This window comes from Perognathus longimembris, chromosome 6, assembly GCF_023159225.1.
Source record: "Perognathus longimembris pacificus isolate PPM17 chromosome 6, ASM2315922v1, whole genome shotgun sequence".
In the NCBI taxonomy this organism is placed as follows: Eukaryota; Metazoa; Chordata; class Mammalia; order Rodentia; family Heteromyidae; genus Perognathus; species Perognathus longimembris.
In genome coordinates, this window is record NC_063166.1 from 64,862,639 (window position 1) to 64,875,267 (window position 12,629).

At 53.8% G+C, this 12,629-nt stretch overlaps 1 protein-coding gene across 2 annotated transcripts in view; it reads right to left on the reverse strand.

The window, feature by feature from the left end:
* Ebf4 (EBF family member 4) overlaps window positions 1-7,661 on the reverse strand; it is a 44,782-nt gene extending 37,121 nt beyond the window's left edge. Inside the window, exons 1-2 of one of the 2 annotated variants that reach the window (XM_048348921.1) lie at window positions 7,623-7,661; window positions 6,990-7,111 (exon numbers count right to left, since the gene is read on the reverse strand). In XM_048348921.1, the coding sequence (XP_048204878.1) occupies window positions 6,990-7,111; window positions 7,623-7,625 (125 nt within the window). In that variant the 5' untranslated portion in view covers window positions 7,626-7,661. Of the gene's footprint in view, window positions 1-6,989; window positions 7,127-7,622 lie in introns of those variants that run through there. The other variant, XM_048348920.1, reaches the window with a different exon arrangement.
* Window positions 7,662-12,629: the final 4,968 nt, after the last annotated feature.

The following is a 12,629-nucleotide window of genomic DNA, read 5'->3' on the forward strand; positions in this document are numbered from 1 at the left end:
AGAGTAGGGAAGAAAACTGGCTCCCCTGGGGTCTGTGGATAGGGATCTGGTGCTGGGTGGGAGGGTGGGAGCACAGGCAGGGGCCATCCCACATGCCCTGCCAGCTACCTCCACAGATCCACACTCCCTGAGCAGCCCACTCCTCTCTCCTACCCTGTACTGCTCCCGGGATCTGAGACACAATCACGCTCCTGGACTCACACACGTCTAGTTTACAATGTCTAGTTTACATCACCAGGACAGGCTCATTATTAGGGCCAAACATAGAACAATATTAATGATAGCCCCTTCAGAGCGGGAGGCCTGCATGCAGCATGAGCAAGACCTCCTCTGAGCACGCAGGCTGCTTCCAGCTCTAGGCCTGGGAACGTCTCCTGCTTACCTAAAGCACACCCTTGCTGGACACGTGAGGAGATCAAAATCTTTAGGAATTTTGCTCTAAAGACATTCTAGTATTTCCTTTGGACAAGTCACAGAGTGACACAAGGAACAGCCTAAGGGAAAGAAAGGGAAGCTAGGAAAAAGAGGCAGGCTGGACCATGCCTTCCTTCTCTGATTGCCCCCAAGGTTCCAGCATCTCCAACTACAGTAGGTGATGTCAACACCTGTTGAATGGAACTTCAAGCCCCAAAGGGAGGAGGGAGAAGAGACTTTTTTTTTCCTTTTCCTTTTCCTGTGGGAGTAGCTGATGCTCTGGTAATGAGAAAACAAAACAAGAAAGGACAGAGAGAAAGAAAGAGGTATACTCTAATGACTCAGTGGTCGGAGTCCTGATGGGCACATCATGAGCACAGGTGTATGGGGATACAAATGAGAGGTGAGGTGCTGTCTTCTCCCAGACTAGCTTAGAGAGAAGGCTGTTGGTAAACGTCTTTGGTCCTGTAGTATCCAAGGTAGAACTAACCAAGACAACCACTGGAGTGTGTTTGTGTGTGTCTATCTAGTATATCTAGTGTGTATATCTAGTAATGTGTTTTCTTTATCTAAGAGAAAGAAGGAAAGCCAGCTGAGCAGAAACGTCTGTGAGACTCTTATCTCCCAATGACCCAGCAAAAAAGTTGGAAGAGGAGGTATGGTTCAAGTGGTAGAGTGCCAATATTGAGCAAAAAAACAAGTAAGAACAAGAGGCCATGAGTATCAGCCCCAGTACTGGCACTAAACAAACAAACAAACAAACAAACAAATGAAGGGTACAGAGGGAAAGGAGAATAGAGCCAGCCCCCACCTCCTCGCCCCTACAGCCTGGACAGTAAGTGTTTCATTTAGTTTCCCCTAGAAGAAGACCTTGAGACAAAGATTCAAATACCAACAGTTTATTTGGGCAGTGATTCCAGGAAACAGGGATTGGGGAAAACAAAGCTGGAGCCTATCAAGGGCGCATTTTCAACGAGCTCCCACTGGGGCAAATGGTGCTCCATCCTCAGAGGAGCTCTGGAGAGACAGAATGAGCACCTCATCAGAGGGGCAGGCAAGGACTCAGGAATGTCTGTCTCACAACTCCAGTCTGGCCCCCACCACCACCAAAACTTTATTTAGTTTCTATGGTGGCTTTTCTCTAGCACTTCCAGCTCCCCAAACTTTTCAACAGCCAGAGATATGTGGGCAGAGCAAGCTGTGGCCTCCTCAAGAAGTCCTCCAGCAATGACAAGCAGACCCTTTACTAAAGGTCCTGAGGGGATATGGACTGGGTACCAACTCCCAGCCACCCCAAGGTCTGGGCTATGAGGAAGCCAGCCAAGCTACAGCCCCAAGGGCCTGAGTGCAGCTTGGCAGATCCAAGTTGTAACAAATGTGAGGAGCACTGGTCCACCCTGCGCATGTATTGCTGGAGCCGGTAATTCAGAGACATTTCATTCACTTAGCATCACTAGGAAACAAAGCATACCACAGAAGCGCCTTTTTTAAAAAGATAAATGCAGCTGAGTGACAAAAACAGCCACATTAACCACTTTTGTAAGCCTCCAAAATTGAATCACATATTTCCTTACTTTCTTTAAAAGACTAATTTAGACACAATGTTCAAAATGCTTTCCTCCTACTCTAGAGGGTGTTGGTAAGTATGGAGGGGGTGTATGAGTACTACAAAACCCAGACTTGGGAGGGGAAAAAAAAATCACTTTTGTATTTCTGCCATGCCCCACTTTCCCTCTTCTCACTTCTGGCCCCCAGATAAACCAGGAGTCTGTGACACCAGAAAAAAATTTTTTTTCCACATGCACTTTTTTGTTGTTGTTGTTGACAGGAAACCTAACTTGTATCAAGCCTGGATGTACCCAGGCTTCCTGAGCCCTGAGCTGGGAGTCAGCATCAGAGGACCCCCCAGGATCACCCTGTAGATTGTTTCTACTCCAGAGTACACAGGGTCCCATGCGGGGATGTAGTGGGGACTACAGTGTCTAGCTGTTATTGTGGGCACTGCCCAGCAGGTCTCTGGAGATGTCCCAGGATCCCTGACCCTGCCACAACTCTCTAGCACAACGTCTCCCTTACATCTCTGTTCTCTATTCCTAAGCCACACAAATCCTTGATCACATGCTTGCTACAGATATACACAATTTAATTACAGCAGTACCAGCCCCTGACCCTCTTCCTGAAGACAGGGCATCCTGGAGCCTTCTGCCTTCCCTGTCACATCAAATCCGTTTCCCTACCCCCATACCAGGGCTTGAACTCAGGTCCTCGAAATAGTTCCAACTGCTTGCTTGGCTGGTGTTATACTACTTGAGCCATGCTTCCAGCCAGGCTTTTTGCTATTTCCTTTGAGATGGAGGCTTGTAGGTGTTTCTATTCAGGCTGGCTTCAAACTGGACCTCTCTTCCTTTTGAGTAGCTAGGTGTGAGCCACCAGTGCCCAGCTTCCCACCAAATCTTAACCCTTTTTGATAAGCCCAAGTTTCTGAGAAGTGCTTTGAACCACCTTCAATTGTGGGATGCTGAGATAATGGCACAAGCCATTGCTGAAGCCATCAGCAATGGAAAGAAGCTCCCCCCAAACTCCATCAGGAGGCAAACGGGGTTGGGGAGTGGCGACAGAAACACCTCCTACATCTTATCCCAGGTCTCAGTTCTCCCCAAAGTCTCTCTGCACTAAATCTAGCTTATCTCCCTGACACTCTGGCATGGCTTCATCAGTCCCCTGTCCCTTTTCTCCACATCCTCCCTCCCTCTAAGCATCCCATTTGTGCCCACACTGCCCTACAGACATTCTCTGTGCCCCTGAGACTGTTAATGTTCATCACACCACACCACACTGGTATTTCTGCCCCCAGCCATGATCTATTGGCTTGGTCCTGCCCAGCCAGAGTCTGGCTGTGTCACAGATTAGAGAAGATCAAGTCAGTAGCACACCCATCTCAACCGTGTAGGTAGAGAGGGGAGGAGGGCCAGATGGCTAGAGGCAGGTGCACAGCACCTGTGTGCAAAAGGTGCTAATGAGAGAGGAGGGTTGGGGCACAGAAGCTCCAGGTACCCTATTTCTACTTCCCAATATCTGCCCCAGGCTCAGATGGCCCAGGTCTTGTAGGATACAGAGTGGGAAAGAGAAGGAGGATTACTAGCTTGATCTTCCTTTCTCCCTCAGCTCTACCTACAGACTGTGTAACCCACTCCCATTTCTCTTCTGCCTACCCTCCTAGCACCCACCCACAGGCCGAGCTGCCAGGTCCCAGGCTGAGGAGCGTCTGGCTATCAATTATTAAAGCAAACAAAAGCATTTCCTAGCAGGGAGGCTGGCCTATAGCTGCTTACAGGAAAAGCAGCCCCAGCTGGCTTTCCTCTCCCAGACCCTGCCTGTGTTCTGTGACCAGCTCATGGGAAAAGGATTGGCCAGAGTTCTCCAGGGGTCTTCTGCAGGGAAAGGGCTGGCCTGGGCCCACCAGAGGTCTCCCCAGTTTGGGAAGCACATCAGGAGAAAACAGCTGTTTCTGTGCTAAGCCCTTAGCAGCACTTCGGACTAACTGCAAGGGAGGCTGGAGAGTGGGTTGGGACTGCACCTGTGGGTCTTGGAGATAAAAGTCCTATTGGTTCAGGGAAGGAGCAGTCAGAGCAAAGACTAGGGATCCTTGTGCAGACTTTGCTGGTAAGAAGACCCTGGCAGGGAGATGGGAGCCTCACCACAGCCTTCCTTTCATGACTGGACAGGGTGAAGACTCCTCTTCTCTCCTAACCTCTTGCTCAGACCATTCTTTCTCTTAGCAGAGTTCTCCCATTCCCAGTTTTACCAAGCCTTCTGAGCCTTTTCCTCCTTGCCTGCCTTCTATTAAACCTTGGTGTTTATGTAAAGGCTGAGTTGTAAAATTGGGGAGAGATAGCTGATTTGGTGCCTGGTTCCTGGTGCTTTACCAAGGTAAAGATGGGGAACCCAAAAGGAAGGGATACCCAGAACTGCCTGTGTCCTGTGTGCTGTGGACAGTGGGGTGAATGGACCGCTATCTGTACCCTGGAGGAAGATGGGGACAGTCAGAGGGGAGCAGAGCCTGCCACGTGGTAAGCATTCTCAAGCAGTACTAAGCAGGGTGGAGGGCACAGACAGAGCAGGTGCTATGTTGGGGCAGGGTCTTGAAGGCTGCTGAGACTGTTCAGTGGACATGTGGGTTCTGAGGGCAGAGGACTGATTAAAGCCAGGACTTACTGGAAGTCCTGCGGATTCTCCTATACCAAATGCCAAGTCTACAGAAGCTGAGAAAGAAGGCTGGCATCAGAGTGTGATAAGCATTGAATGGTGACTGTTCAGGAAGAAGTGGGGCAGACAGAAACTATGAATTTGGCTTATGGTAAATATCCTTAGGCAGCTAAGCACAGTTTCTTGAGGCAGGATGGGAAGACACAGAGAGAGCAGAGGCTTGGGGGTCACTTTCGTTTTAATCAGGGCAGAGATATGATCAGAGAAAAGTACTTTGGAAATGTGGCTTTGATCCGTAGTGCATAGAAGATGGGTTGTGGGGAGGGGTGAGAAGCTGGAGTGGGAGCACTAGACCAGGGGCCTGAGGTAGGAAACCAAGACACAGTCATCCTTCCAGCCATGAAGGAATGGGCACCGAGACTGGGTCTAGGACACAGAAACCTTTAACCGAGTGGCTGTGGGATGAAGGCAAGGAAGGCATCAAAGACAACTCTGCTCCAAGGAGAAAAGGAAAGTGAAGCCAGGTAGGGGCTGAAGAGGGAGGTAGTGTGGGACAGAAATGCTCCTTTTGCTGTTTGGGAATGGGAAGACAAGAGCAGACAACTAGCTAAAGGAGAAGATTCAAATGGGAGAGGTGCCAGTGTGAGGAAACATGAGGAGCAAGGAGTGGCTCTCCCCCCTGGAAGCCAGGAAGACAAATGATCAAACATGTGGGAGCTCCCAGTCTAGGTCTTGAGAGAAAGAGAAAGTTCCTGGACTTGGAGACAAACAGTCCTAGCCTGAAGAAATCTCCTTGTTAAAATTGCGGCGCCCCTGGGAGTTCCAGTGAGGCGGCTCTGGAGACTCAGACTGATCCTCCACCCAGTCCCTACAGACAACACTGTTTGTGGTGCAGTCCTGGATGGGAGGGGGCAAGCCTCATCCCCCCCACACGCTTCCTGCATCCCACCCAGGCCCCAGGGCACCACCTCTTCCACACTCTCATCCAACCTGCTGCCTCTGGGCAGGCACAGAGGGGAAGGTCAGATAGACTGGGTTACAGAACCAAAAGGAAAACAGGCTTGACACTCAGCCTTATACATACAACATAGGAAAAAAAAACCAGCTAGTGGTAAGAAAGAGGGAAGGAGACGACACATGAGAATGCAGACAGTTGTTTGTATAAGAAAGGTGGGATCTGGCTCTCCATAGACCAGTTTTTCTGGAATATAGTTATATCACTCTAAAGCTTATGGCAATTAGTTTGCCTGCAAGACCCCCTTCTTGTCCAGAAGAACTCAGCCCCAGACAGTCCCCATTGCCACCCTCCCCCCCCCATGGCCATGAAAGGTCAGGCTTGCAGAAACACAGCTTCAGTGGCCCATGAAGGGCCCCCAGTGTCTGTTACTGCGTGAGGTTGGGGAGCACTATGATGGGTATCCCTGGACAGGAGTGGATAGACAGATGTGCCAGACCAGGTCTACCTTGACAGCTCCCTATGAATCCTTTCAGGCTGCTGGACAGCAGTGGCTCAGACCTTGCAGAAACCCAGTCAGTGACTGCCTCAGCAGACAGCAGATTCAGGCCCTCCCTAAAGCCAGCTGCACTGAAATCCCCATAGTGTCCAACCTCTCTATGCTCAAGGCTAGGTTATAAAAAGCTCCAGGTCCCAGGCGCAGTAGGGGCTAAGTCAATTAGCCTTTAAAGTTCCCATCCAAATCTCCACGTAGGTCCCGCCTAGAACTCTGTCAAAGGGAGCGAGAGGAGATGGACATGGGTGAACTCCCCGGGGCTCCCTACTGAAAAGACACCTGTCAGAGAGGCGGAGCCCTGGCCCATTCCCAACCCCTCAGTCCAGCCACGCCGACTGCCCACCGTCTCTTTGCACTCTTCACCCCCCCCTCCCAGCTGTAGTTCTGGACTTGCGTGGGGAAGGAGGGGCGTGGGAAAGGAGGAAGGGGGCAGGGTTTCTTGCCTTTCTTGGCAGAAAGCCGTGGAATTGGACAAGCTGAGGCATCGGTACTGCCCAGGAAGGAGGGGTTGGACGTTCCTAGACGGTTGGTAGCTGTGGGTCATGGCTCAGGGTCGGCAGACGGAGGGGATGCGTCCTCCTCCCAAACCCTGGACCGCAATTCGCGACTGTCAGAAATCAGAGCCGGGACAGCCGGGGAGTAGAGGCAGAAGCCCCGCCCCGGCCCGCCCCAGATGCTCAAGAGACTAGGGCATAGGCGCTTGGGACAGGGTGAACTGGAGAGCTCGCCAGCACCAGGACCGTCCGGAGCTAGGGCTCCCTCTACCCTCAGTCCCAGCACCTCGGCAAAGCTGAGCAAAGGCTCCGAGCGGCTCCGAGCGGTCCGACCCGAGTTCGCGAGCTCCCGTCGAGCGCTTACCTCTGCGCCGCGGTGCTGGAGTCCAGGATGCCGGCGCCCTGCATCCAGGAGCGCACAGAGCCCAGGCCGGCTGGCAGCAGCGGCTCCTCCTTCAGATTCAGCCCGCCGCGGGGCAGAGCGTCCTGCGCAGGGAACATAAGGACGCGCAGTTGGTGGGCGCCCCCACTGCCCGGGATCGGGTCCCGCCGAGGACGTGGGCTCAGCCGACCCGACGGCACCAGGCGCCTTCCAGGAGCGCAGCGCGGCGCGCGGGCGGGACAGCTCCGTGCGCGCTCGCCTCTGGGGCGCTCCCTCGGAGAAAGCGGGTCCGCGGGCGCCGGCGCTGTCCCCTCCCCTCCTGGGGCGCGGGGCGGGGAGATGGAGGGATTCCCCCGCGGCCTGAGCGCTGGCGGGCGGACTGAGAGCGGGGCGGGGAGGGCGGGGAGCACAGCCCGCACCCGGTCCGCACGGAGGCGCCCCAGAGGCGCGCTCTGGCGGCTGCCCAGGGCCGTGGTCGTCGGAGTGGGGGGGGGGCGCTCCAAGCGCCCCAGGAACTGCCGCGGGCAAGGCGGGGGCGCGGGGCTGCCCGCCCTTTCCCCCCTCGCCGCCCCCACCTCCTGCCCGCCCGCGGCGCCGGCGCGGGGCGCTGATTACCATCCGGGAGGCGGAGGCTGCGGGCGCGGAGCTCGGCGGCGGCGGCGGCGGCGACAGCGGTGGCAGCGATGGCAGGAGCAGCAGCAGCCGAGCGTCCCGGGGAAAAGCAGGGGCAGCGCCGAGCCAGCAGACGCCGCCGCCGGCACCACCGGTGCCCCGAGTGCCCCGGCGCCCTGGCCCTGCCGCAGCCCCGGGAGGCAGCACCTGGAGCAGCAGCAGCAGCAGCCCGGCCGACTCCCCCCGGGGCCCGGTTCCCGCGCCGCCCCGCCGTGGCCGCCGCCGACCGCCGCTGCCCGGGGCCTGGCCGCGGGCCCGGGCCATCCCGCCGCCGCCGCCGCCGCCGCCGCCGCCGCTCCCGGGGGAGCGGGAGCCGAAGGGAGGGAGCGCGGGCGGGAGGAGGGCTGTCGCGAGCGGGCGGGCCCAGGGGACGAGGGGCCGGGGGAGGCGGGGGCGGGGCGGCGCGGCCGGCCGAGGGGCGGCCGGGGACGTGACATCATCGGGGGAGGAGCGGCCGGGCTGGGGCCGCCGCGGCGGGGCGGACCCTGGCGAGTCGGTCGCCGGGGTTGGGGGGGGGGGCGGGTGGTCTGCGGCCTGCTGGAGGCCGCGCGCGAGGAAAAGAGGGTCCGGCGCGGACCCTGGAGGCTGGGCCCTGGGCGATCTGGGGCTGCGCGGCCGGGGAGCCCGGCCGAAGCCTAAGGGCGCCCAGGAATCTCTCCACGGCCTCCCCGTCGCCACCGGACGAAGCTTCAGCATCGTGGGGGCCCCATCTCCCTCCTCCAAGTACGCGCCGCCGTCTCCACGGCGGACGCGCGCAGTCGCTGGACTTGGCTGCTCTTTTTGACGCTTCTTAGCTCCGCTCTCAGGGTTCGCCTTCCTGTGTGGTCCTCTCCACGAATCTCCCCCAGCGAACCTGACCTCGGGTTCACCTTTGACTCAAGTCTGTCTGTCTGTCTCCCCACCCCCCCTTTCTCCTCTCTCTCTCTCTTTCTCTCTCTCTCTCTCTCTCTCTCTCTCTCTCTCTCTCTCTCTCTCTCTCTCTCTCTCTCTCTCTCTCTCTCTCTCTCACACACACACACACACACACGGTTCAGGGTTATGGGTTCAGAGCCCAGATTGTCTCCTCTTTCTCAGTCACCTCCCCTCTCCCGATCTTATTCCTCTTTTATTAGTTCCTGGCGCAGAAATCATCTGGCCCATGACTTTGGGGCAGAACCGTTGCTGCCCCTCTCCCAGCGTTCTGCTCAGGTGTGTCTTCACCGGGATAAGCCAGTTACTAAGCCCACGTTTCCTGCAGTACAGCACGGCGATGGCCTGCCCTCGTTGCCGCTGGCACGCCAAGACTCACATCCTCTTTTGGGATCTTCCAAGTGTGCAGTTAGTCTTCTGCCTCCTATTGACCTAAATGAAAGATCCCAAGGGGCACCTTTGGGCTACCTCCCACCTCAGAAGCGCCACCCCCCCCCCTTTCAGGCGTCTTTCTTTTGCTTTATTCCTCCCCTTTGCGGGGGGTGGGGTGCTATTCCCACTCAAACTGTTCAAGATCTCAGCTTTTATCCCTGGTTGGATTATCCATGGTGCCTCTCTTTGGGGTGAGGTCCTTCACAATGGCCAGCCCCATCTGTTTAGCTGACTCTGAACCTTGTTTCTCACAGTGTGACCCCTGCACCAGAAGCACTGATATTACCTAGGAGCTTGTGGGAAATGCAGACTGTTGGGCCCCACCCAGACCTGTCACATCAGAACCTGCACTTGAAGGAGATAGGAGGTGATTTGTGCACACATTACCTTTGAGAAGCAGGGCTCTTAGAGAACCCTCCAAAGCTGTCCTGTGCTTGCTCAACTTACCTTCCTGGCCTTCACGTGTCTCCCTGGCTCTCTAATTTCCAGTGAGAACCCTGCCTCTTGCCTAGTAGAGAGGCCACGGGCAATCTTAGCCGAAGCCTGCTCTTACTTGTTTCTCAGTTCCCTCCCGTATTCTCTCCCTCTGTCCCAGAGATGCTTGTGGAACCTCTTGTTCAAGCCTTCCTGAAATTGTCCCAGCTGGTCCCCTATTTGGGTCTTGGGCTCCCTTCTTTTCTCAGATCTCCCCATTGTAAAAAGAATGCCCCAGTTCCCTCTTCAACCCCTGCCGCCTCTTTTCTGAGGAAGTTCACAGGAGCATCCAAGCTTTGCCAGCCCCAGCAAGCTACTCCTAGAGGCCTTGGGCTCTGGCTTCCTTCCAGCTCTGCTGTTTGCTTCTATTCTCGACTCCTCAGGCTTTCTGACCAGCATCATCCTCTCACCCTACCTCCTCCTCTTACACACCCTGGGGAAACTGTCCTGAACAGCAAGTCATGGTTTCTTCTCTTATCCTCTAAACACTCAACCTCTAAACTAAGGCTGCTCTATTTGCTCCCTTCTGCTTTTCTCTCCTAAGAGAACCCACATGTTCCCCCAGCTCCAGAGTTGGGAGAATTGCTCGTCTTGCTTGTCTAGCATGGGCCTCTGTCCTGTTTCTGTCTGTGCTGTCAGCTTGTGAGAAGAGCCTGGCTGGATGATGGGGCAGAAGAGAAACCTGCCTCCAGGGAAGGTCCCTATCACAAGTGGCTCTGCCACTGGGCTATGATGGGGCTGCTTGCTCTCCACAGACCCATTCCTTACAAACCTGCACTTCCCGTGTATGTGTCCCTAACCATCTCCTGATCTGCTGCCCATCTGGCTTGGGGCTAAGGAGTCATCTCTTGATGTCTTTCTATCCCTACCCACAGCCAATTGTTTGTGAGGTCTTAGGAATTCTCCCTTCATGTCTTCTCCCTGCTCAAGTTCTACAGAGAGTATCTGGTTTTCTTTGGTTTGGGGCAGTAATGGGGTTTGCACTTAGGACCTTACACTTGCTAAGCAGGCACTCTACCACCTGAGCCATACCTCTGTGAATATCCTTAATAGTGAAACTTCTCTTTCTATGGACTTTGTACTACTCTGTTGTTTTTTTCTATTGCCTCCAGCTGTGCAACCTCACATATATTCTGTTCTCCTGACACTTTTTAAAAATGTTCCTGGAATGGGGCCATCACTTGCTTAGGAACTGTTAAATGTTTCGTGTAGCTTCCCAAGTAGACATTTGGGGACTCAGTTTAGGAGCATTCTAGGCCCTTGGGTGCCTAATCCAATTTCTCTCAGTAGCCAGCCTTTCCTCCCTTCCCTTGCTGTGCAAATTCCTGGCTTGCCTGATACAAAGAGCTCAACATTGTCCAAACTGAGTTCCTACAATCTCAGCAGTCCCTTCCAGCAAGAATGCTGTCACTCAGGTAACTATTTTTTTTTTTCTGTCAGGGAACAATGGGGGCCCTGAGCCTTGTCTTAGTGTTGCATCATGGTTCTGGAAGGTTCTCTTCAAGACACAGTTGAGGATTAAGTGCTCAGAATTAACCTGGAGTAGAATACCACTTTCCTGCCTAGGTGGCATGGGTTTTTTTTGTCAGTTATGGATGGGGCTTGAACTCAGGGTCTGGGCAGTGTCCCTGAGCTTTTTTTGTTCAAGGCTAGCACTCCATCACTTTGAGCCACAGCTCCATTTCTGGTTAATTGGAGTTGAGAATCTCATGGACTTTCCTGCCTGGGTTGGCTTCGAACTGTGATCCTCAGATCTCAGCCTCCTGAGTAGCTAGGATTAGAGGCATGAGCCACCAGCACCCAACTACCATGGGTTGGTTTTTTTTTTTTTTTTTTTTTTTTTTTTTTGCCAGTCCTGGGCCTTGGACTCAGGGCCTGAGCACTGTCCCTGGCTTCTTTTTGCTCAAGGCTAGCACTCTGCCACTTGAGTCACAGCGCCACTTCTGGCCATTTTCTGTATATGTGGTGCTGGGGAATCGAACCCAGGGCTTCAAGTATACAAGGCAAGCACTCTTGCCACTAGGCCATATCCCCAGCCCCATGGGTTGGTTTTTATTCTTTCCGATCTCCAAAGAATAGGAATGAGCCAGCCAGGATAGTGTTTGAAGATTCTCAGAACCTGTAGCCCCAGAACTTCTGTGTTAATGCTTCTGAGCTAAGGAGCCAGCTAAGGAGGCCGAATGGAGAGGTTCTGTTCCAGTCCTTGGGGCCAGAGTTGAGTATGTAAACTTTGTGTCCATCTAGAGTGTCCTAGAATGATACAGAAGTAAATAAATGAAGACACTGGGTTAAGCCCAGGAAGGCTTCCTGCCTGTGAGGGAAAATGGGCATCTCAGGCCAAAGAATCAGCCTATGGGAAGACTAGCAGAGCACAATGACTGGGTTTATTGCCCTTGCCTTCAAAGTTAAAGGGTATTAGCACTTAGGACATTGTGTTGGTGCTGGACATGACATACTAAGGAACTTGAATTTGTTTCTGTAAGTCTAGGTCTTAAATGAATTTTTTTTCAAATTAAAAGAAGGGAACTCTTTCCTTTATTATTATTTTTCCTCATCAACTGCCACTGCACACTATAGAAAACAGACCCAAAAGTTGTTTTAGGGGCTGGGGATATAGCCTAGTGGCAAGAGTGCCTGCCTCGGATACACGAGGCCCTAGGTTCGATTCCCCAGCACCACATATACAGAAAACGGCCAGAAGCGGCGCTGTGGCTCACGTGGCAGAGTGCTAGCCTTGAGCGGGAAGAAGCCAGGGACAGTGCTCAGGCCCTGAGTCCAAGGCCCAGGACTGGCCAAAAAAAAAAAAAAAAAAAAAAAAAAAAAGTTGTTTTAGGCTGAGGCTGTGTGTTGTACTGTAGCACCCCCTGGAGGCCTCAGACTATCAGGCACTTAGATCCACTTGCTGTTAAGTCGGCCCAGGGGAATTTTTTAAAGTGAGAGTACAGGAATTAAAGTATACATTCATCACAGCTATTTCGTAGTTCCATGAAGAACACCATTGCAGAGGGATGTCCTGGAAGCTACAGCCCGACTTGCATCTTTCCTTTCTGTTGACCCTTGAAGTTTTCAATCCCATCAGGAAAAACCCAGGCCACAAATGTTAGTCTTATCTGAGGATCCATCCCATTCCTGGCA